The sequence below is a fragment of the Elephantulus edwardii genome, unplaced genomic scaffold, assembly GCF_000299155.1.
Source record: "Elephantulus edwardii isolate Elephantulus edwardi_28Jun2011 unplaced genomic scaffold, EleEdw1.0 scaffold00003, whole genome shotgun sequence".
Classification (NCBI taxonomy): domain Eukaryota; kingdom Metazoa; phylum Chordata; class Mammalia; order Macroscelidea; family Macroscelididae; genus Elephantulus; species Elephantulus edwardii.
Window position 1 is genome coordinate 35,856,754 of NW_006399753.1, and position 25,894 is coordinate 35,882,647.

Consider the following 25,894-nt stretch of genomic DNA (forward strand, 5'->3'; position numbering starts at 1 on the left):
CTAAGTTTCAAGGTTGCTCACTGTCAAACATGACACATCCTAAAGAGGTTTCAACACCAACGGCATCCTCTTTGTAGCAAAAGGACAATGTTGTGGGTAATCTGAAAAAAAAAACAAAAGCAACAAAACCCTGCACTTCTGCAACTTATCTAAACTTATCTACACATCTTCCCCTTTTCAAATCCAAATTAATAGCACTGAGCATGTTGATGTTGACAGCTTACCACAGGTAATATCACAAACATCCCAGTCATTTTATTTTCTCTTAGCAAGTAGATACTCATTTAAAAAAAGTAGAAAAACAAAACAGACAAAATGCCATGCGCATACAATCCCGAGTCACTTCCCACTGTTAGAAGGGAAGGTGAGAGATGTACTGGGCAGCAAACAGGTGATTCCTGAGATGTAATGTTACGAGCCTTTTAATATTATTACTGCCAGTTTTCATCTAATCATGCGTACACATTTGGTTTTATAACACTAATTATAATTGATCAGTGCCATTTTTTACAATGTTTCACCAAATCTTCACTGTACCTTTCTTTTCTCTTCGCCTTACCCTGCCATCTGTTAATCTCTGTTCTCCTCTCCCTCCACTTTTATCCCTGTCAGTCCCCCACAATTATGTCTGTGTGTAAACTTTTTCTTAGCTTTTTTTTTTAATCATCCATGCATATCCGGTTTCACATAGTTAATTATAACACGTACAATGTCTGCTTGTCCATTCATTTCACATCGTCTTTCCCTTCACTTATTCCAACGTACTGTTCATTGTCTGTCCATTCATTTCCTACTACTGCCCCCACTGGCCTTGTAATGATAATAGATTGAATCTCTCCATCAGTTAAGCTCTAGGGATTTTTGTTTTGTTTTTATTTGTTCTAGTTTGCCTTTTTTTAAATAACAGGGTTCTTAAACAGTTTTGTCCTTTTGTGACTAGATGTCCTCTAGACTTAACCATGCTCTGTTGAGTTTCAGGAGTATTCAAGTGTTATGTAATCTACTACTCCCTTATGTGAATGAATGTATTACAGTTTCTCTGTCCATTTGCTGAGTGGCACTTGGGCTATTTCCATCTCTTTGCTATTGTCAGCAGTGTTGCAGTAAGCATAGGCGTGCATACATCTCTTTGTGTCACAACACTTTTTTTAGGGTATATTCCTTGTAGTGGAATAGCTGGATAAAATAGTACTACTGTTTTCAGCTCTGAGTAAATGCCAAACTTCCCTCCTTAATCGTTATACCATTGTTAATTTCCATCAGCTGATGCCTAAGAGGTCCCATCCTCTGCATTCTCACTAGAATTTGATATTTGCTATCCTGTTGAATTTTGCTGTTGTTATTGTGATAATATTTCTTTGTTTTGATTGGCATCTTTCCAGTAGCTAATGATCTCAAACATTTCTTCATGTGTTTACAGTCCATCCGAATGTCTTCTTTGATGAAGAATCTTTCAGTACCATTTGCCTGTTTTGTAATTGGGTTGTGTATTGTTTTCTTGTTGAGATACTTTATCTCTTTATAAATTCTAGATGTTGTTGTGATATTCTGCTGAATACTCTGTGACTCATAGCAACCCTATGTACAGCATCTCTGAACCCTGTTCTCTTCTGAGCCAGTCTCACTGACCCCAATACACCTATGCTCATTACCCCAGTCACTGTAGCAATCCATCTCATCCAGGGTCTTCCTCTCCTGTACTATTCTTCCATCCTTTCAAGCATGATGTCCTTCTCCAAGGACTGGTTCCTTCTGGCCACAGCTGCCCAAAGTATGTGAGATGGAGCTTCAAAATCTTAGTCTCCAAGGAGAAACTTGGTTTCACCCTCTCCAAGACAGACTTACTTGTTTTCTTGGTGGTTCAAGACTCTTCTCCAGCACCACAACTCAAAAGGCATCAATTCTTCTGTCTTTCTTAGTCATTGTCCCGCTCTCTGATGCAATAGCAAGTAATTGCAAAGACCATGGCCTGGATCAGACACGCCTTAGTCTCTAGACTGACATTATAGATAGGAGTGTGATTGCCAAATATTTTTTCTAAGTCTGAAGACTCTCTTTTTACCCTTTTGGAAAAAATTTTGATGCACATAAGTATTTCATTTTTAGAAGGTCCCATTGACCCATTTTATCCTCTCCTGTTTTTGCATTTTTGGCTGAAATAGAAAGCTTATTTATACCATAGATTAGGGCTCCTAATTTTATTCCCATTTTTTTTCTTTCCAAAGATTTTTATAGTTTTTTATTTTACCCCTAAGTTCTTGATCCACCTTGAGTTTTTGTATATAGTGTAAGATGTTGATCTTGTTTTAGTTTTCTACAGCTAGATATCAAGTTTTCCCAGCACTATTTATTAGACTTTCATTTTCTCATTTAATGGATTTAATTTCCTTATAAAATATGACTTAACCATAGATGGATGGATTGATACTGGGTTCTTGGTTCTATTCCATTGGTCTATGTGTCTATTTCTGTAACAGCACAACACTGTTTTTATTACTACAGCTATGTAGTAAGGGTTTGAGATCAGAAGTGTGATACCTCTTTCATTGCTTTTCTTCTTTAGAAGAGCTTTGCTTATTTGGGATCTTTCCTTTCCAAATGAAGCTGGAAATGGAGTTTTCCAGATCCTTGAAGAATGAGGTTGAAGTCTGAATTGAGTTTCTTAAACCTGTCAATGGTTTTTGATAGGATTGTCATTTTAAAAATATTTAATCTTCCTATTTTTCAAAATAGTATATTCTTCCATTTATCTAGGTCTAGTATATTCTTCCATTTATCGAGGTCTCTTTTTCTTATAGTAGTATTTTATAGTTTTCTTTGTATAGGTCATTTGAATCTATTATTAGATTTGTTCTTATTTCATTTTATGGGTGGCTATTGTAAATTTTATTGGTTTCTCTTCTTTTCCAGTGTTCTTTACCACTGTAATTGTTTGAATACTGATATTGTATCTTGCCACTTGCTGAGTCTTTGGGGATTTCTGTGTATACTATTATCTTTATATGTTGTTATTGTTATGTGCTGTCAAATCACCTCTGACACATAGCAACCCTATGTGCAATAGCTCTAGACCCTGTCCTATCCTGAGTTAATCTTACTGTCTCCAAAACACTGAACTACATTGCCCTAATTACTGTGTCAGTCCATTTCCTCCAGGGTCTTCCTTTCTTCAACTGTTCCTCTACCCTTCCAAGTATGATGTCCTTCTCCAAGAACTGGTCCCTTCTGGCAGCATGCCCAAAGTATGTCAGAGGGAACTTCACAGTCACCAGTTTGAATCTTACTTTTCTGTTTGTTTTGTTGCTTTAGCAAGAGTTTTCAAGAGGGCATCCTTGTCTAATCCCTGTTGGCCAGGGGAAGAACTTTTATCTCTTTCCATTGAGGGTGATATTGACTATTGATTTTGTATATATGTTTTTAGTTATGTAGAGAAAATTCCCCTTTAGTCTATTTTGCTCAGCATCTTAATCAAGAAGCGGTATTGAATTTTGTTGAATGCCTTTTCTGCATCAATTAACATGATCATGTGGTTGCTGTTCTGGTTTTCTTTTTCAGTGACATCTTTCCCTAGTTTTGGTATTGGGGTTATGCTTGCTTTGTAGAATGACTCTGATTCTAAGAGTGTTCTATCTTCTTGTTTGTTCTGAAATAGTTTCACCATAATTGGTGATAATTTTTCTCTGAATGTTTGGTAAGATTTACCACTGATACCACCTGGGGTGGACCTTTTTAGTAGGGAGTTTTTAATGACCTGTTCAAGTTCTTTATTTCTGATGATTTTTACCTTGAAGTCTATTTTACCAGATAATTAATACTGCCACTTATGCTTTGTTTTGTCTTATTGGTTCCCCTTTGCAGATAACACTTTATTTTTCCAAGCTACTTTCGGTATTCTAGCCTTATATTTGGTTTTAGTGAATTTTATTATTATATGTCTTAGTGTTTTTCTTTTGATGTCTGCTCTCTTTGGTGTTCATTTGGCTTCTTTAATGTCTATTTTCTCCTTTTTCGTGATGCCTTGCAGGTTTTCTTTTAGTAAATCTTTTATCATTTTCTTTATGCTTTTTCGCCTCCTTCTTACTATTCTAAATTCTGATCACAAGCAGGTTGTTTTTCTTAATGATATACCACATAATTCTTTTGTTTTCTTCATTTTTATTTCTCTTGTTTCTACTTATCCTTCTAACAGATTAATGCTGATGACTTTGTTGTCTGTTTCACTAATTCTGGGTTCTAGTTCTTTAGTTCTGCTGTTTTGTCTTTCCAATATGTTCATAACTTCTGAAATGTCTGTCTTATTACTCTGGATTTCAATTTACTGTTTTTCTGTGACTGCTAATATTCTGTTGGTTTTTTCTGTTTTGTTTTGTATTGATTTTTAAAGTTCTTGATTTTTGCTTATGAATTCTTTCAGTTCTTCATATTTTTCTTTTATACTGTGAGAACATTTGACCACCATTCTTCTGAATTGCATTTCAGATAATCTCAGCCTTCCTTTCTCTGGAAGATCTCTTTACTCTGTGTTGAAGATCTCTTTCTTGATCACCTTTATTGGTGACATCTTGTTTTGTTGGTGGAGCTTGATGTTGTCTTTTGCTTCTGAGACTTTGTGGTGGAGTCATAATTGTAGTTTTTTTAAACGTTTTCTGTTGTGTGCATGATAGCTAATGGGATTTCCTTATAAGTATCTGTTTGTTGTTTTTACATTGTCATTGTTTGAGGGGTGGGGAGTGGGAGTGGGGGTAGTGGTGGTTACTTAACCTTCCAGTCATTCTCATAGTTTGCTTTTTGGATGATCTGTGGTTACTTTGAGCTCATTTCCCTCCTGAAAGTGGAATGATGATTTTGTGATCTTGTATATGTAGAAAATGAGGAGATTGGATTTCTAAATTCCAGAAACCTTCAAAAATAAAAACTCCACTTGGTATGATTATAGTACAAGTAAGGGCTTCAGAAGGCCATAAAAGGGTAAGTAATAAGCCCCAATAAACAGGTTCCTATAGGAGGTAGAACATAGAACAATCCTTGAGAGTCACTGGCAAAACATCCCAGAAGGTGGGGATAGAGAGAGGAGGTGTCTCTCAGAGTCAGAAAGCTGATATGCACCATTGTGGGGACTTAGCTTGACTTGAGTAGAGAGAGAAAAAATCAGGCTGAGATCATATAGTAGAAGACTTTAAATCTTGCTGAATGTTTTGTTTACCACTGGTATGTTTGAGAAGTGTAACACAATAATAATCATCTTTTAGGAAATCAGTGTGGGTTTGCTTTGCAGAATGTAGCCCTGGGGAGATGGGTGATGTGGAGAAAGAGCACTGCACAGGGCTGAAGAAAGCACGTTGGCTTTTAGATCAGCCTTGATTATGCTATTGATCTCTTTACTCTCCTGTTTCTTCAAATGTCAAAGAAAGATGATCTAATCCCTTCCTCATTAGATGAATCAAGGCTGTAACAAATGTGCAGCCCAAAGCGTGGCCGACATTGGGTTGATGCTGGGGTTTCATTCTGCTTTACATAGCAGCACCCACTGCTTTTGTGATTTAACATCCCAGCAGCTCTAAAAAGGCAGAGAGTAAGTTGCTTTTAAGTTACCTCTGACTCATGAGACCCTCACATGTAGCCCTCTTGAGTGCACTGTGCTTCTTAGAACTTTGAAAGCTATGACCTTATAGATGCTTATCACCTTTCCGAGTGGCACTTCTGTGTGGACATTTGGTTAGCATAGTTGGGCACTTAACCATTTACAGCACTCAGAGACTCCATGTTAGCCATAGACAGCATTTATTTTAAGGTTGCTTAGTTGCCACCGTTGGGCCAGAAAATAAACTTGTAATCAAGAGTTTCAAATATAGATGAAGGAAAGAACTGTTTAAAAATAATATATGTTATGCATTACTTGTATGACAAGAGTCAAGAATAAGAGGTGCCCTGCAAAGTGGACTTGGGGAAGGGTGGCGGGTAGAGAGAGGAAATTGTGCAACAATGAATGAATGAAAATCCAACTTTTCTATACTTTCATTAAAATCACAATAATAAAAAAGCAGTTAACAATGCTGTAAAAAAAAAGAGTTTCAAATAAACCAGTTAAGGAAGGATTGAGAAAAACCAACTGTGTGTGAATGTCTACTTAAGTTCCAGCCTTACAGAGATGCTGTTTTCATTAAATACCTTGCAGAAAAATCTGACATTGATATCTTTTGTCCTTTTGCTTTCTCATAGCGAGCACAGTCTGAGTCCCTGGGCGATCTGACATGTACCCTAGAGGAGGAAGAATATGATGAGAAACCATTGCTCAAAGTCAGCACAGAAGAGAGCTCCAGTGCTGGGCAGCAGGATTTGGGGCTGGACAGGGGCTCTGAACTGAGAGATTCAGTCATCATGCTGCAACCCAGGGGACCCCGTACAAGACGAGCACGTCTTCAGCACTCTCCTGCACTCAGTGCCAGCACAGAAGAGTCAGGCTTACCTGGGGAGGACCCTTCAGGTCACTTGGCTGCCCCAGAGGTCACTGAGCCTGAGGCAGGCCCAACTCTATGCTTGGAATTCCTGTCTCCACCAGAAGAGTCTCCTCAGCCTGCTCCAGACAGTGCAAACCAGAGGGAGGAACTGTCTGTCTCAGATGTGTGCTCCCTGGCTGTAGACAGCAGTGATAAGGTGGTTTGTGCTTCTGGTGACAGTGATAGTGAGTTATTTGTCTCCATCCCGGAGGAAGACACCATACCTCCTGAAAATATCATCACCACTCCTGTGAAGATGTCCTCTAGTCCAAGTGGACCAGAGAACAGTGTCTGGAAGGAAGTGGAACTGGCCTTGGACACTCTCAGTCCTGAGAGAGCAGGAAAAGACTCTGCCATGGCCCCTACCCCAAGTCCACAGACCCGCAAGAGTTGCTTGAAACACAAGGCCCTGTCATTGAACGTGAGCCTGAGCATGTCCCCCATACTTCCGACCTCTGAGTCACTTCCAAGCCAGTCCACTCCTTGTTGCCTAGACAAAGAGGCCATTCCCCCTGAGCTCCCTAAGGCTGACTATTCAGAGTCACTCCCGGAAGCTCAGGTGAGGACAACTCCAGAATGGAAAACAGAGAGAGGAGGCGGTGAGCTGGCAAGTGTGAAGAAGTTCTCTGTGTCCTCATGCAGGGTGAAACCACCCGTAGGCGGCATCCGTTTGCTAGAACAACCCAGTCCCAGGGCCCCCTCAAGTGTCCGGCTACCCCTTCTGAAGAGCAACCTGGTCTGGAGGAGTGAGGCAGCACTAGATGACCTCCAGGTGCTTCCTGAACCACAGACTGTGCAACTAGACGCTCCAAGGCCACCCTCCCTGGTGGAATGTGAATCTCAGGACTCCGGAGACCAAGTGGCCAACCAGGTCTTGCTAGACAGTTGTCCACAGGATGTGGAAGTCACACCATCCCCAAAAGACCCCTGCCCAGACTCTCAGGAGGTAGCTACTTGTGAGGACCGAAACGCCTTTCCAATCAAGCTCCGCTCCACCTCTCTCTCCTTCAAATACAGAGATAGTTCTTCTTCAGAGCTGAAAGGAATCAAAAGATACAGTGCTGAAATCCAGTTAGAAAAAGGAGGACTGACTTTGCTCTCCAAAGATGAAAAATGTCAAACTGGGATGGCTCCTAGTCCTCGAGGAGCCCGGCCACTGCATGACCAAGGGAAAGTAAAGGCTCAGTCATCAGAGCAGCTTAGCTCCAAGCCCCCACTGCCCAGGAAGCCTCTTCTGCATACACTCACCCTCCCACACCCACCCACACTCTCACCTGGAAGTTCAGGAGAACTGGAGAAAATCCTCACGCTGCAGAATTCCAAGAAGGACAGTAGGACTGTGGAGAAAAAGTCACCACACAGAACAGCCGGTAAGACCTCCTTGCCTTGTGCCATGACCAGTTTTCCAGGGGAGTTTGGGATGGGACAACACAATGAGGAAATCAAAGTTAGGTGGAAGATCTTGTTGAAACTCATTGCCACCCAGTCAGTTCTGACTGCTGGCAGCCCTGTGTATTACAGACCTCTACAGCAGAGGTCATCCGGTCTTCTTCTTTGGACCACTGGCTTTTAGATTTGCAATTGAGCACAAATTGAGCCCTGAGAGACTTCTATATAAATACCTTTCAGTAGAAAACATGTTACAAGAGAATTGGAAGGGGGAGAAAAGAAAAATTCCTTCTAGTAGCACTGACTGAGGTACGTGTTCAAGAGACAAGTATTAACGGAGCTCTGGTGAAACATAGTGGGGAGCTCTAGTGGCTAGTCCGTAGGGTGTTGCACTGCTAACCAAAAGGGCTTGTGTCTCTGGCAGTTAGAATCCACTAGCTGCTCTGTGGGAGAAAGATGAACAGTCACCTTCCATTAAGGTTTACAGCCTCAAAGACTTCTGAAGGATGGTGAACTAGTCAGGCTAGCAAACCTGCCTCTCTCCCTTACGGACATAAAAAAATATCACAGAGAAGCCCCATCATGGACAAGTTGAGCACTCTTATATTTGATGGAGCCTCTGAGAGTAACTTTGGGCAGGAAACAGAGGAATGGCACTAGAGACAATCCAGTAATCAACAATGTGAACTGGGCCTATGCAAAGCTCTGGCTCCACAAAGAGAGGAAGAAATGAAATAATCATGTCAGCATTTGGGCGTCTTCCACTGAGACCATAGGACCTCATTTACACACACACACACACACACTGACCCCACCCCTGCACACAGATGACCACCTGGACAAACTTACATGTGAGTGGGAGGAAGCAGGTGGATCTTGCACTGGGAATGACACCCTTCCACTGTCCCCCCACCCCCCACCCATGGAGAGCAGGTCAACACCATCTTGAGCCTAGAGAGGAGATTCCCGAAGCTCAATAAAGGCATCTTGAATTATGTGCTAGAAAGGCCAGTTTAAAAAAAAAAAAAGGAATAAAGGATAGGAACTTGTGTTTGCTAATTCCCATAGAAAGAGCAGCCCCCCTATGCAAAAACTATGCCCATATCTTCCTCATCATGGCACCTCTAGCGCACCACGAGAGCACACACACATTCCATTAAAGCAAAGGTTAGCATGTACATCAACTGAGCAGCGTTAGGCTGCAGCCACCACCTACTAACCAGCACTGCACAGACAGCAGATAGCTACACAGACACACCAGCAGCTGCCATACACATGCCAAGAAGAAAGGATGCAAAAAACCCCTACAACAATCTCACCACAATGTTATGAAAGCAATAGCATCAAACTCTACAGAAAAAAATACCCTAAAACAAGCCATGACCAAAACCAGACCAAGTCACAGAATCAAAGCATACCTCAGAGGCAGGGAGACTGCAGCAATCCTCTAAGGTGGAATTCAGAGAAGTGGTGCTCAAGAGATTGCAAATGACAGGAGAAAGTGTTGAAATCACAAGTAAAAAGATAGAAGTAATTAAAAATCATTACAAGACAAAACCTCTACAACAAATGGGATACTAGAAGCCATAGGAAACATTAAAATAATCCAGAATAGTAAGACCACCATTATAAAAGTTATGAATGCATGAGAGGGACAGAAGAGCAGAATGGAAGACATGGAACACAGACTCAATAAGACAGAAAACAAGACCTTTAATACTAAACTAGAAGATAAAGCAATAAAGGAAGGGAAATGAAAACACCATTAGAACTATGCAGGATACCATCAAGAAAAAGAACATACGTGTGATTGGAATTCCAGAACAGGGAGGGGGAGGACCCCATGAATCACCAAGAAGATCGAGGAAGAAGTATTGGAAGACAGGACAATTAGAAAGAAACTCAAGCTTTTTCGCAACGGGTTTGTCGCCAGAGTACAGGTGTTGGTGAATACCATCGCAAAACCTAAGCCAAAATTGGAAAGGAGAAGACCCATATCAACATCGTCGTCATTGGACATGTAGATTCGGGCAAGTTCACCACGACTGGCCATCTGATGGTGGGATTGACAAGAGAACCATTGAGAAATTCGAGAAGGAAGCTGCGGAGATGGGAAAGGGCTCCTTCAAATACACCTGGGTCTTGGATAAACTGAAAGCTGAACGTGAGCGTGGCATCACCATTGATATCTCCCTGTGGAAATTTGAGACCAGCAAGTACTATGTGACCATCATTGATGCCCCAGGACACAGAGACTTTATCAGAAACATGATTACAGGAACATCACAGGCTGATTGTGCTGTCCTGATTGTTGCTGCTGGTGTTGGTGAATTTGAGGCTGGTATTTCAAAGCATGGGCAGACCCGTGAGCATGCCCTTCTGGCTTACACACTGGGTGTGAAGCAACTGATTGTTGGTGTTAACAAAATGGATTCCATCGAGCCACCCTACAGCCAGAAGAGATATGAGGAAATCGTTAAGGAAGTTAGCACCTACATCAAGAAAATTGGCTACAACCCTGACACAGTAGCCTTTGTGCTAATTTCTGGTTGGAATGGTGACAGCATACTGGAGCCAAGTGCTAATATGCCTTGGTTCAAGGGATGGAAAGTCACCCAGAAAGATGGCAATGCCAGTGGGACTACACTGCTTGAAGCTTTGGATTGCATCCTGCCACCAGCTCGTCCAACTGATAAGCCCCTGCGTCTTCCTCTCCAAGATGTCTACAAGATTGGTGGTATTGGTACTGTCCCTGTGGGAAGAGTGGAGACTGATGTTCTCAAGCCGGCATGGTGGTCACATTTGTCCCAGTCAACGTTACCGCTGAAGTAAAGTCTGTTGAAATGCACCATGAAACTTTGAGTGAGGCTCTTCCTGGTGACAATGTTGGCTTCAATGTTAAGAAAGTCTCTGTGGAAGATGTTCGACGTGACAACGTGGCTGGTGACAGCAAAAATGACCCATCCATGGAAGCACCTGGCTTCACTGCTCAGGTGATTATCTTAAACCATCCTGGCCAAATCAGTGCTGGTTATGCACCTGTGCTGGATTGTCACACAGCTCACATTGCTTGCAAGTTTGCTGAGCTCAAAGAGAAGATTGATCGCCGTTCTGGTAAGAAGCTGAAAGATGGCCCCAAATTCCTGAAGTCTGGTGATGCTGCGATTGTGGATATGGTTCCTGGCAAGCCCATGTGTGTGGAGAGCTTCTCTGACTACCCTCCTCTGGGTTGTTTTGCTGTCCGAGACATGAGGCAGACTATTGCTGTGGGTGTCATCAAAGCAGTGGACAAGAAGGCTGCTGGAGCTGGCAAGGTCACCAAGTCTGCTCAGAAAACTCAGAAGGCTAAATGAATATTACCCATTAACACCTGCCACCCCGGTCATAATCAGTGGTGGAAGAACGGTCTCAGAACAGTTTGTCTCAATTGGCCATTTAAGTTTAATAGTAAAAGACTGGTTAATGATAACAATGCATTGTAAAACCTTCAGAAGGAAAGGAATGTTTTGTGGACCATTCGTTTTCTTTTTCGTGTGGCAGTTTTAAGTTATTAGTTTTTAAAATCAGTACTTTTTAAATGGAAACAACTTCACCAAAAATTTGTCACAGAATTTTGAGACCCATTAAAACAAGTTTAATGAGAAGAAAGAAAGAAAGAAAGAGACTCAACAAAGATGAAGAAGAGCTGACTATACAGTTAACCAACACAGCCTCATAGATATATGCAGAGTGTTCCACCAAACAAGTGCGATTTCCATTCTTCTTCAGCACACATGGAACATTCTCTAGAACTGACCATATATTAGGGCAGAAAGCGAGACCCTGCAAATTCAAAAGAACTGAAATACTAAAAAGCAAATTCTCAGATCATAATGCTATAAAATAAGAAATTAACAAAAGCATTAAAAAAATGTACACGGAAGCTAAATAGCTACTGGCTTATAGAAGAAATAAATGGAAAAACTTTCTTGAAACAAATGGGACTGTATCAAACAAATAAGACAAGAAAAAATGCAGAAGCTCTTTGTTCCTGGGATATATCATCCATTGTTACTTTGAATTTATGTGTTGTTTTATACTGAAGGCAACTGTGGGAAATTATGTAAATGGAAATTTAATTTACAATGGAATAATATTTTTAAACCATGTTAAAAGAAAAAAAAGAAATAAGACAATGTAGCAAAACCTCTGGTATATACCAAAGGCAGTATTCAGGGGTCAGTTCAGAGCAATAAGCAAACACATATTTTTTAAAAAAAAAGAATTAAAACTAACTACTTAATCCAACATCTTCAACAAATAGGAAAAAGTGCAAACAACCTCTAGAAGAAAGGAAATAATAAAAATAAGAGCAGAAATAAATGGAGTAGAAAATGGGGAAAAAAAAGAAATGATTGCAAGACCAATTGGTTCTTTGAAAGGGTTCATAAAATTGATACGGCAATGGCAAATCTAACAAAGAAAAAAGGGGGAAGACACTAATAATGACTAAGAAACTAAATGGACAACATCATAATAGAACAAGCTGAGATAAAAAGGATAAAAATGGGAGATTATGAAAGCTATATTCTGACATCAAGTAAACAAAGATTCTCACCACTGGGCCAACTGGCAGCATCATGCTAGTTGGGGAGGAATTTGAGATTCTTAACAGCTTCAGCTCTTGGTACCAGCAGCCAGGAAATAAAAAGATGAATTGCATTGGGAAAATCTGCTGTCAGGGACCTCTCCAGAGTACTGAAGAGTCTAGAGACTAAGGTGAGTCAAATCATGCCATGATCTTCGCAATTACTTGCTATGCATCAGAGAGCTAGACAATGACTAAGGATGATAGAAGAAAAATTGATGTCTTTGAGTTGTAGTGCTAGAGAAGAGTATTGAAAATATCGTAGACTGCTAGGAGAACAAACAGATTCATGCTGGAGAAGGGAAAATCAGGCTGCTCCTTGGAGGCAAGGATTTTGAAACTTCATCCTGATGTACTTTGGGCATGTTGCAAGGAAGGACCATTCCTTGGAGAAGGACAGAACAGGAGAGGAAGATCCTGGATGAGATGGATTGATTCAATGACTAGGGTAATGGGGTTAATTAAATGTGTCAGAGACAATGAGGTTGGCCCAAGATAGAACAGGGTTCAGAGCTATTGTACATAAGGTCACTATTAGTTGCAAACAACTTGGTGAAATATAACAATAACAGTATACTCTGATAAGAGACTGGAGGAGATCTGTAGTTAGTCTTATTCCCAAGAAAGGTGATCCACTAGGATGTGGAAATTATTGAATAATATTAGTAATGTGACATGCAAGCAAAATACTGCTGAAAATTTTCTAAAAAAAAAAATTGACAGAAAACTGCCAGAAATACAAGCTGGATTTAGAAGATGCTATGGCACCAGGATATCATTACTGAGGTCACATGGCTATAAGCAGAAGGCACCAGAAGGATGTCTATTTGTGTTTTATCAACTATGCAAAGACATTTGACTGTATAGATCACAACAAATTATGGCTAACTTTGAGAGGAATGGGAATCCCAGAATACTTGGTTGTGATCACGTGAAACCTATTCCTAGACCACAAAGCTGTTGTCTGAACAGAACAAAGAAACACTACATGGTTCAAAATCAAGAAAGAAATCCTTCAGAGATGTATCCTTGCTCCATACTTTTTTAATCATACTGAACAGATCATTCAGGAGGATAGATTTTATGAAGAAGAATGTGGCATCAGGATTGGAGGAAGACTCTCAACAGCCTGTATTATGCAGATGACACAACTTTGCTCACCAAAAATGAGGAGGACTTGTAATGCTTGCTGCAGATGTTCGAGGACTACAGTCTTGGATTGGCAAGGATTCCCACTACCAACATTTCTACTCAATGTTGTATTGGAAGTCCTACCTAGATCAATAAGGCAGGAGAAGGAAATATGTGTTACACAAATTGGCAAAGAGGAGATAAAACTATAGATGATATGATAGCAGACTTAGAAAACCCTAAGGACTCATCAAGAAAAACTGTTAGACATAATAGACTTAATTCAACATACAAAAAAAAAAAACAACCCCAAAACACTGAAAAGAAAAATACTGTCTATTTTAATTGCCAACTACAAGATGACATTGAGACACAAATGATATATGTTGTTGTTATGTGCCATTGAGATGTTTGCAACTCATAGCAACCCTATGTACAAGACCACTAAATGCCGTTCTATCCTGTGCAAACCTCACTGTCTCAAACACATTCATTCCCACCACTCCACTCACAGAATCGATCCATCTCATCGAGGGTCTTCCTCTCCTGCGCCATCCCTCCACTCTCCCAAACATGATGTCCCTCTCCAAGGACCAGTCCCAGTCCCTCCTTGCAACATGCCCAAAATATGTCAGATGAAGCTTCAGAATCCTTGACTCTGGGGAACATTCTGGCTTCATCGTCTCCAGGACAAGAAATTGTACTGCCTATACAAAGGCACATGGTTTGAATCCACCAACTGCTCCATGGAAGAAGAATGGACAATGGACAATCTCCTCCTGTGTGGTTTACTTCCTCTGAAAAGTATCTGGAGGGTCTGCTAATGGGTCATTTCCAACTTGACTGTATACAACAACACCTACAAGAAATTTTTTTAAAGACCTCAATATATTGATGAATGCACCATGTTTTATGGATAGGAAGACAAAATATGCAATGATAATCCTACCAAAAGGAATGTACACCTTCAAAGCAATCCCAAACAGCTAATGATGCCATTCTTCAAGGAGATAGAATAGGCCATTTCCACCAATTCCATTCTTCAAAGAGATGGAAAAGGCAATCCCCAATTTCATTTGGAATGTAAAGAGGCCCTGAATCAGCAAAGCACTCCTTAAAAAGAGAAGCAAGGTAGGGGGCATCTCACTCCTGATTTCAAATCCTACTACACTGCTGTGATGGTCAAGACAGTGTGGTACTGGTACGATGACAGACATATAGACCAATGAAATAGAATTGAGAACCCAGAAATCAGCTCATCTACCTGTGGTCAACTGATTTTTAACAAAGAAATGTATCAATTAAGTGAGGAAACGACAGCCTTTTTAACAAATGGTGTTGGCAAAATTGGAAAACTATCTGCAGATTACTCAAGCAAGATCCACACCTCACTCTATACACAAAAACCAACTCAAAGTGGATCAAAGACCTAGGACTAAAACCAAGGACTATAAACTTCATTAGAAAAAAGCTTGGAAGAACTCTAGAAGGCCTAATCCACAACATGAACAGTCTTCCAAGCATCCTGAAAAAACACACAACCAGGAGAGGATAAAATAGATGAATGGGATCTTCTAAGAATCAAATCCCTATACACATCCAAAAACTTCTCCAACAGGGTAAAAAGGGCAGCCACTGACGGGAAAAAATTTGGTAGTGCCATGTCTGATAAGGGAGTTATATCTAGAATTTATAAAATACACGAGGATCACAACAAGATCAGGGTAAAATGGGCACAGGATAGGAACAGACACTTCAAAGAAGATATTCAGATGGCTAACAAATACATGAAGAAATGTTCAATATCTCTAGCTCTAAGAGAGATGTAAATCAAAACAACTGTGAGATATCATCTCTCTCCAGTAAGAATAGCAAAATTTAACAGAACAGCAAACAACAAATGCTGGCGAGGTTGTGGAGAAACTGGAAACCTTATTCACGATTGGTGGCAGTGTAAAATGGTGCAAGCATTATGGAAGGCTGTACAACACTTTTCCCAAAAGTTGGAAATAGAAATACCATTTGACCCAGTCATCCCACTACTGAGAATATATCCTAAAGAAACCAGAAGTGCCTCCCAAGTAGATATATGCACACCCATGTTTATTGCTGCTTTGTTCACAATAGCAAAGAGTTTGAAACAATATAAGTACCCATCAACAAATGAATGCAAAGAGAAGCTGTGCTATAATCACACAGTGGAATACTATGCTGCATTGAAAAATAAGGAACTCATGAATTATTATACAAAATGGGTGACTCTGGAGGGCGTTATGCTGAGTGAATATCTCTGTAACAAAAGGACAAATACTGCATAATGCCACTGTTGTAAAGTGGGACTGACATTGGGGTTGAGGGGAAACTAAGGGGATAAATAAATGTCATTGAAACAGATGAGGGAGAATTGTTTAGGAGGAATATATGATTAGTTATTATTGTCACAACAAGAATCCAGAATGAAAGCTGCATAGTGGAGTGGACTCGGGTGGTGGTGGGGGAGGGAGGAATTGCATAACAATGAAAGAATTTTATTTATTTGTTTTTTAAGTTTTCAAAGAGAAAGCAAACTGGGGGGAAGGGGTGGGCAGGGAGGAAAGTGTACAACAATAAATGAATGCGAATCAAAGTCTCTGTAAACTTTCATGAAAAGAAATTTTAAAAAGAATAAGCCATTTCCAACTTTATTTGGAAAGGAAAGAGATCTAAAATAAAGCAAAGCTCGACTGAAAATTAAAAACAAAGCAGGCAATATCATTTTCCCTGATTTCAAAACCTGTTCCACATTGATAGTAATAAAACAGCACAGTGATAGACAAATGCATAGAACAGTGGAACCCAGAAATCAACCTCTCTGCCTAAGGTCAGTTGATCTCCTACAAGGAGATGAAATCTATTAAGGGAAAGCAGCAGCTCTTTGATAAATGCTGTTGGCAAAACTGAGTATCTGTCTACAGGAAAATCAGATCCTCATCTCACACCATACATAAAACCTAGGTCAAAGATCAAGGACCTAGGGATAAAACCCAAAGCTATAAATATCATCAGAGAAAAATGAGAAGCCCTAGTCTGTGGTATAAATAGGCTTAAATAGGCTTCAAAAATAGCAAAAAGTTCACAACCAGGAGAGGGTAACATAGGTGAATGAGATCTTCTAAAACTCAGATCCTTGTGTGCATAAAGAAAACTCCAGTATAATGAATTGAAAGCCGACTGACAGGGGAAAAAAATATTTGTCAATGACATCTCTAACAAGAGACTCGTAACAAAAATGTGTAGAATACTGTAGGTTCTCAGCAAGAAAAAGAGTAATAACTCAGTTACAAATGGGTGGAAATTTTAAAAATAAATACCCTTCACCAACGAGGATATTAAGAAAACCCTCAAACACCTGAAGAAGTACTCAAGATCAGTAGCTGTTAATAAAATGCAAATCAAAACAACAATGAGGTAACATCTTACCCCACCAAAATTAGCAAAGTTGAACAGAACAGAGAATAGCAAATGTTGTTGAGGAGGTGGACAGATTGGAATTGTCCTGTGCTTCTTGTGGAAATGTAAAGTGGTAAAACCACTATGGAAAGTAGTTTGACATTTCCTCAAAGTATTCAAAATGGAAATCCCATTTGATCCAGCTGTTCCACTACTGGGAATATATACTAAGGAAATCAGAGCTGAGACACAAACAGATAAATACCTTTGTTTATTGCAGCGTTATTCACAATAGCAAGGATATCGAATCATCCCAAGTGTCCATCAACAAATTGTGTTACTTAACATAAGCATCATTAAAAAAGCAGGGAAGAACTAGTAAAACACTACACAGCATGAACAGGTCTAGACACATTATGCTGAGTGAAATAACTCCATCACAAAAGGATAAATCTATGTAAGACCTCTGTTTTTAAAATAAAGCTATTGGTGAGGAGAAGGGGAGATTAGGAATAGAATGGACAATGAACACTGTAATAGATTAAAGGAAAGGAAAGTCGACTTGAATGAATGAACAAATGTGTATTGCAATTAACAGTCTGGTACTGGACATGCATAGTTCAGATGGGGAGGGGCAACGGTGGAGAGTGAGGTAAAGGGGGTAAAAGGATAATAAGGGAAGATTTACCCACAGATAGAAACTACTGTGAGAGTTGACAGGCAGGGATGAGAGGTGATGGAGGAGAGCAGAGATTAGTGAACAGATGGGTAAGGGAAAGGTCTGAGGCTCCTTCTAACATACTTTGGACATGTTGTAAGGAGGGAACGGTCCTTGGAGAGGGACATCATGCTTGGTAGGGTGGAGGGACAGCGCAGGAGGCGAAGGCCTCCTATGAGGTGGATTGATTCAGTGACTGGGGTAATCAGGATGGGTGTATCAGAGATGGTACGATTGGCACAGAACAGAGCAGAGTTTAGGGCTGTTGTACATAGGGTCGCTATGAGTCGCAAGCGACTCGACGGCACATAACAACAACAGTGGTAATTGTCATAAAATGCAGTACATATGAGTGAGTGAATGAAAACCAATTGAAAAATTTTTTTTTTTATTTTACAGTCTCAGACACCCAATAGAGGGTGACTGTGTAGGTGTGTCAGAGACAGTGAGGTTGGCACAGGATAGAACACAGTTTAGGGCTCTTGTACATAGGGTCACTGTGAGTCACAAGTGACTTGGGGGCACATAACATCAACAACATGAGTGAAGACCTACTTAACAGTGAATCATAGAGAAGAAAGCAAACTAATAATATTTGGGTTTTGTGCAAGTACAGAGAAAGCAAGTCTGTAGATGTATGACAAGGAAGATGTGCAAACTCAGTTTATAGTAAACTCCCTGAGAGGAGATGGGGTTTATCTCAGCAGGACCCCAGAGGTGTGTGCTCCCTAGATCCAGGCCCTGCACAGCCTAAGTTCCTCCTGGTTCTACAACTTTAAAAGTATCTGGCTCTTCCTTTGTTCCCAAGGAAGAATATCCTCCCATTTAATAATCAGACTCCTGTGACCTAACTCACATGAAAAGTGGTATATTGGAATCACAAGTTAAGTGTGAGCACACATAACTCTCTTCCCAACTCCCCACCCCCTCATGGCAAATGTCAATTCCTTGTCCTAAAGGGGAGGTTATATACAACTGGGCGCATAAACATCTTGGAAAACTGTCTTTTTAAGAGAGTTTACTCTGTCTTCCTCTTTCTCTCTCTCTCCTCTCAAGCTAAAACTGACTAATAGCAAACCTTCATTGGGTTTCCTAGTTTCTGAGGTTGTAAAATCAAATCCATGGAAAGAGACTGTCCATCTTTCTCCCAAAAACCTCCCATAGATTTGAACTGCCAGTGAGGTCTAAGTGGCTTTTAGGTGAGCTGTATAGCTCACTATGTGTGCCACCATCAGAGCTCCCTTTGAAGTGTGCAGGAAAAGATAAAAATACATCACAAAAATAAAAATGAAGAGCAACACACTAGTTGACCTTGGTATGTCTTTGACATTTGTTGCTTTTTGTAGTGTTTCAGGTGAAATTAGAAAACTACTGGATGTAGGTGTTTTGCCCTGGATCTAAAGAATTTGTTAGTGCTGTCATTGAAGACAGTGTGACGACAGAAAAAGGAAACTGAATAAAAGAGCCATGCTTGTGTTTGATGAGACCTGTAAAAAATAAATTGCCTATGGTGAATTTAAAAAGAAACCAAAAATTTGGGGATAAGTCATTGCTCTAAGTTCCAGGATTGTATTTAAGTCTATTGTGGGTAAATAAACCTGATTTGCCCTCCTGGGGAACCTGGCACCCTGAAAGGAAAGCTGAGGGCTCCCTAGAGGAAAGATTAGCTCATCCTAAAGAGTAATGGCAAGTTCAAAGAAATGCTAATCTTTCCTGTCTCCCTCCCAGGAAGTTAGTGAGAGTGCAGTGTGGCAAAATGTGATGAGTTCCTAAGGTGATACCAGAGACCCCAGGAAGCTCCAGCCAGTGACCCAGCAAGCGGGCACTGAACTACTGCTTTGACCCAGGCCTCCCTGGACTCCATGGTGATGTTTGGGGATCATTGTATTAGCTTAATCAGCACTGGCACCTTGGGAGCAATTGTAACTGTAGCTGGTGATCTCCTCTGAAAATTTGCAGAGTGTTTATTATAGAGTGATTAGAATAGCAAGGGAGGCAGGGGATTTCTGTGTGCAGCTAAAACACTGTCATCATCACCCATCCACTTTCATGACCCAAAACTGAAAATGTCTCTCTCAGGATACTCTGGCTCATAGTGAGAGCTGGAAAAGAGGCTTAAAAGGGTAATACTTCTGACACATTAATTATTTATAACTCACTCAGCCTAAGGTTTGTTCCCTATAAAATGCTTAGAGTTGTCTGTAGTTAAAGACCTGCCTTCCCACCCCCCACCCCTCTCTTTTTTAAAATAAAGAAGTATTTATGAAGCTTTGCTTTAAAATCAGAAGAAAAACATCTTGTCCTTCTAAATTTATTGTTACTTTAAAAACCACAGAGTTAATAGGTTTGGGTGAATTTGAGAGGTAAAGAATCCAAAATAGAGGAGAGGAAATGGACCACATACTATGGGTAACTTCCCAAAAGGCTATTTGTCCTGATATTTGAAGGGCAAAGATAGGATGTGGCTGCTGCCTAGACCCAACTTGACCTTGAGATATCAGGTGCTGTCTCATGTGGATCAGAGAAAATCTCAAGGTTCATGCTTTCAGAGCCCATTAGTGAAGCAGCCCTTTCAATTTTCCCAGAAATAGTACACAGACAGAAAACTGGCAGCCATACAAGCTGCATTTAGAAGAGGTTGTGGCACCAGGGATATCATTGCTGATATCAGATGGTTCTTGGCTGAAAGCAAAGAGCACCAGAAGAATGTTTGTTTGTGTTTTGTCTTCTATGCAAAGACACTTGACTGTGTGGATCACAACAAATTATGGCTAATGTTGAGAAGAATGGGAATCCTAGAACACTTGATTGTGCTCAAGTGAAACCTATACCTAGACCAAGAAGCAATTGTTTGAACAGAGCAAGGGAATACTACATGGTTCAAAATCAAGAAAGGAGTGCATTGGTGATATATTCTTTCTCTCCACACCTTTCTAATCTATGTGATGAACAGATAATTTGAGAGGCTGGACTTTATGAAGAACAATGTGGCATCAGAAGTGGAAGAAGACGCCTCAACAATCTGTGTTATGCAAATAACACAACTTTGCTCACTGTATCTGAGGAGGACTACAGGTGCTTGCAGCAGAAGATCAAAACTACAATGTTCAATGTAGATTGCATCACAACAATCAAGATAAAAATTCCTTACCACCGAGCCAATAGGCAGCATCATGATAGATGGAGAAAAGGTTAAAGTTGCTAGCAATTTCATCTTGCTCAGATCCACAGTCAACATCGTTGGCACCAGCAATCAGGAAATCAAAAGACAATGAATTGCATTGGGAAAATCTGCTGTCACGGACCTCTCCAAAGTACTAAAGAGTAATGATGTAAGTCTAAACACTAAGGTGCACCTGCTACCATAACCTTCTATGAATCATAATAGATTTAAAGGCACATAACGACTTCTATTTTCACTGCTACCCAATTATAGTAGATGGGAATGATTTAATTAGTTATAAAACATACAGATTATGAAAGTCTTTAGAGAAACATAATTCTGGGAAAAGTAGAGGGTCAACAAAAGACAGGAAGAGCCTCAACAAGACAGATTTACACAGTGACTACTGGGCTTGAGCTTGACAGAAATCATAAGGATGGTTCGGGATAGGGCAGGGTTCTTCATAGGGTAATTATGTGGCATAGTCAACTTGATGGGACCTAACAACAGCAGCGATGAAAGTTTTAATCCATTTTCCAGAAAGGCCGAATTACCCTTCTGCATTATCTTGTGGTGACAAATACTTTTCACAGAACTCCCGGGTGGCTGCACAGCTCTCTGCCTTAAGGGACACCAACTGTTTCCTGAGTGCTCATGTTTATTCTTCCTTTTCCTCTCTATATTCTGTCTTCTTTGAATTAATGGAAAAGACCCTTAAGAAGCAGTGGAAGATACAGTGGCTGTTTAAAAGGCAGAGCCTGCTTACTAGTCCCAAAGGCTCAGTGGGGTTCTGTAATGGGCCCTTTGAAGTATTATTTCAAAGCCAGCACTGTAGCTGGTCAACCAAAAGGAGACCTATTTGCATGACTCATCTACAACTTATTATTTACCATTTGAAGTAAATTCTTGTTATGTAGTGTTAAGTACTAGGCATAGTGACAGATGGCTATAGGATAACAGTCCTATCCTGTACCATCCTAATCATTTCTGACTACTTAAGCCCATTGTTGCTATTACTGTATCAGTCCATTTTGTCAAGGGTCTTCCTTTCTTTCATTGACTCTCCACCTTTCCAAGCATGATGTCACTTTCCAAGGAATAACCTCTCCTAACAATATATTCAAAGTTTGTAAAACAAACTCCATCATCCTTGTCACCAAGAAGCATTATGTCTTTACTTTCTCCAAAACATATCTGTTTATTCTTTGGCAGTCCATAGGATATTCAGTACTCTTCTCCAACACCACGGCTTAAAGGCATCAATTCTTCTTCTGTCATACTATTCATTGTCAACCTCTCAGATGCATGGCAAGTGATCGAAAAGACCATGGCCTGGATCAAGCACACCTTAACTCTTCAAATTGACATCATTGCTCCTCAGCAATTTGGAGGTCCCTGACAATAGACTTGCCCAATATAGTAGACCTCCTGATCTCCTGACTGCTGTTAACAAGGACACTGATTGTGGATCCAATTAAGATGAAATCATTGACAATTTCAATCTTTTCTTCAGCTATCATGATGCTGCTTATTGGTCCAGTGGTGAGGCTTTTTCTTGTCTTGATGTTGAGATACAATCCCTATTGAAGGCTGTAGGATTTAATCATCTGCAACAAATGTCTCAAGTCCTCCTCACTTTGAGCAAGCAAGGTATTATGTGCATAATACAGATTTATATTTTTAAAAAATAAAAAATTCCTTAATATTTTTAAAATTTAAATATAGAAAAAATGAACCATGATTATACACATAACCCTTACCTGATAGACTACACAGGAATCAAGTTGACTTTAGCTATGGAAAGAATCAATAGAAAAGCTCACTTATCAGTTGTCAAAACAAGGTCAGGGATTGACTGTGGAATAGAGCATCAGTGACTCATGCGCAAGTTCAAATTGAAGCTAAAATATTAAAACAAGTCCATAAAGACCAAAATACAACTTTAGGTCTACTCTAAATTAGTTTCATAACCATCTCAAGAATATATTTGGTATCCCAGTGGTGCACGGTTCGAATCCACCAGATGCTCTTCCAGGAAAGGAGGGACAATCTCCTCCTGTACCAGTCAGATCTGATTTGATGGTACACGCACACACACAAATAATAAAATAAAAATAATAATAATAACAAAAGAATATATTTGGTGCATTGACTAATGATCAAAGAATAGGGGAGTTGTGGAATAACATCAAGGACATCATTCATGAAGAAAGCAAAAGGTCATTAAAAGATGGAGTTGGGGGGCCAAAATGGGTGTCAAAAGAGAATATGAACTTTGCACTAGAATGGAGAGAGGTCAAAACAAAAGGAAGAAATGCCGAAGAAGGAAATCTGAACAAATTATATCAAAGGGCATCATGTGAACTCAAAGCATTCTATTCTAATTATGTGTGCAAAAAATTAGAGTGAGAAAACCAAAAGAGAAGAACATACTCTGCATTTCTGAAGCTGAAAGAACCAAACAAATTTGTGCCTCAAGTTGCTATACTGAAAGATTTTTATGTAAAATCTTGAATGATGCAGGAAGCATGAAAAGAAAATGGAAGGAATGCACAGAATTATGAAACTATGAAGAATTGCTTGACATTGGACCGTTCCAGGAAGTACGGTATGATCAAGAATTGGGGGGGGAGGAGGAAGGGGTTTGTGCGGAAAGATGAGCCAAGGATTGACCTACAAGCACCTTGCCATGCTGGGGAGGCAGGTTAAAGCTTCATGCTATAGAGGTGTGGAAAGAAGATGCCTGTCTTGTCAATGGATGTCAGAGACATTCCTAGAGGATGTGACCTCAAAATATATGGGTTACTTTCCTCTAATGATAGTAATTCAGGTATATCCAAGTTCATTTGAATAAGATATAAGTGATTTTTTTTCCTTTGGACTGTGTGTGTGTCACACTAAAAATATACAGGCATGTATGGTATAATATCCACGGTATATTCTTTAAAATAGAGCGGTATGTGATTTGGACACTGTGTGAACACAGTATTAAAAATTCATTAGAAACCACTTCCAATAATCCTTGTTATTGCTGCTGCTGCAACTGGCATAATTAGGGGTGGCAACAGTGGCAGCTAAGACAAGATAGTGTCAGTGGAGGGAGAGGATTTCAGGAGAGGGGGGAGCAGAATGCATGCATCTCCACCCCCTGTTCCACCCACCTGAGTGTCAGGAGCAGGCAAGGCCTCACAGCTCCCACCACTGTTACAGCTGCTTGCTGTACAAAGCCAGAGTGCTTGCTCGCAGAGCCGTGTCTCCTGCTTTTCCTGGTCCAGTGCTAAAAGAATCCAACTGTAGGAACTTTTAAGTCATTCTCATCACCCCTGAGCCAGAACCAGCTTGTTAGCTAACCTTGCATTGGGTTTTCTAGGAGAGGAGATTTCCCATTTGTTTTCCCCAAAAGGGGCTGCTGTTGGATTTGAACAACCAGAGTGGCTGTCTTTTTGATTATCAGTATAACTGACTCTGGACTACACCATCAGAGCTTCCTTATCTTCAAGGATATGAACATGAACGGCTAAGCACAATTAATAACAGTGCATCTAAATTCCAAAATCAATCTCCATAATAGTCTATGTGTTTCCTACTGCCAAAGGGGCCCTTTAGAGTAGTGAGAGAAGATCTTCACCCTGAAACCCACAGCGTCCCTTTTCAACAGGAAGTAGCTAAGAGAATACACCGTCCCCTTTTCCTTATGACTCAGGGTGAAGTCTCTCTCAGGGAGGAGTGATAGGGAATGGCAAAGGACACACTGACAAAAGAGATTCATCAGAACTGACTTTGACAAGCACTGTGGCAATTGGACAATTAAAACAGACATTCAGATGGTGGGGGAAGAAGAACAAACTGGGGAGGAGGGTAAAGAGAATAGTGCAGCAATGAAGGAATGAAAACCCAAAATCCCTGTAAATGTTCATTAAAACTAATAAAATTTAATAATAATAATAAAAAAATTGTCGTGTGCTGTCAAATTGGAACTGACTCATAGCTAACCCTCTAGTGGGCTTTTGGAGACAGTAAATTTCTCACTAGATTACTCATCCTTTTCCCATGGAGCAGATGGTGGATTTGAACTGTGTGACTTTGAGTTGGCAGTACTCTTTATGTGCTATGACTTGTTTTTGACTCAACAGCAATGAGTTGAAGGCTTGTACAGCCTTAATTTCATAGATGACATCATATTATTCTCCATAAAATCCTCCAGCAGAACAGAGACCATCCTCTCCTCCCTTTCTATGTGAGCACTAGATACTGTCAATCTAGTTTCTTCTCTATGATAGATGAAAAATGTCAGGTGTATTTTGAACCTTGATCAGTATGTTCTGATTATACTAATTTGAAATGTCTCCATCTTAATCCCCCAGCACCCTACCACCAGCCTTCTTCCCCAAATCAGCCCCTCTCTCTCTAATCTGACACTTCCTCCCTCCAGTTTATGCCTCTTGCTCTGTCCTTCCAAATCATGAATCTACCCATGGAAATTTCTCTTTAAAAATCTTCAGTGCCAAGCTTCTGAGTAAGGCACTTAAAGCTTTTTGGATTTTGACCAAAGACAACATGTCTACATCTCTGACATCATCTGCCAGTCCTTTCACCCCTGTTCCTTCAGCCCCACCCATCTCCAGCTCCCAGAGCACTCCCCACACACCTTTACTGGCATTGAGCATGCTTCCCCTCACCCCTGACTCTGGGATCCTTGAGCACACCCTGAAGGGGTTCTCCTCCACACAGGAGGGTTTCTCCTCCACTAAGTGCTTGTGCCTGGCAAGACCCAGCATACAGTGCGTGGTCTGGGGCCAAGTTTGCATGACCGGATGCCGAGATGAGGGAGGAAGGAAGCGAAGCAGCTGGCTGGGCGGTGAGACTGCAGAGCATGAATTTGGAGGCTTAATTCTGTGGTCCACACTCTTAAGAGTTTTGGGATTCTGAACTAGCAAATT

The 25,894-nt window shown here is 40.4% G+C and overlaps 1 protein-coding gene across 1 annotated transcript in view; it reads left to right on the forward strand.

The window, feature by feature from the left end:
- The window catches only part of KIAA1211L (KIAA1211-like ortholog), a 77,386-nt gene that overhangs the window by 28,896 nt on the left and 22,596 nt on the right, over positions 1–25,894 (forward strand). The window contains exon 6 of the mRNA XM_006879488.1: positions 6,220–7,867. Within this exon, the coding sequence (XP_006879550.1) occupies positions 6,220–7,867 (1,648 nt within the window). The remainder of the gene's footprint in view (positions 1–6,219; positions 7,868–25,894) is intronic.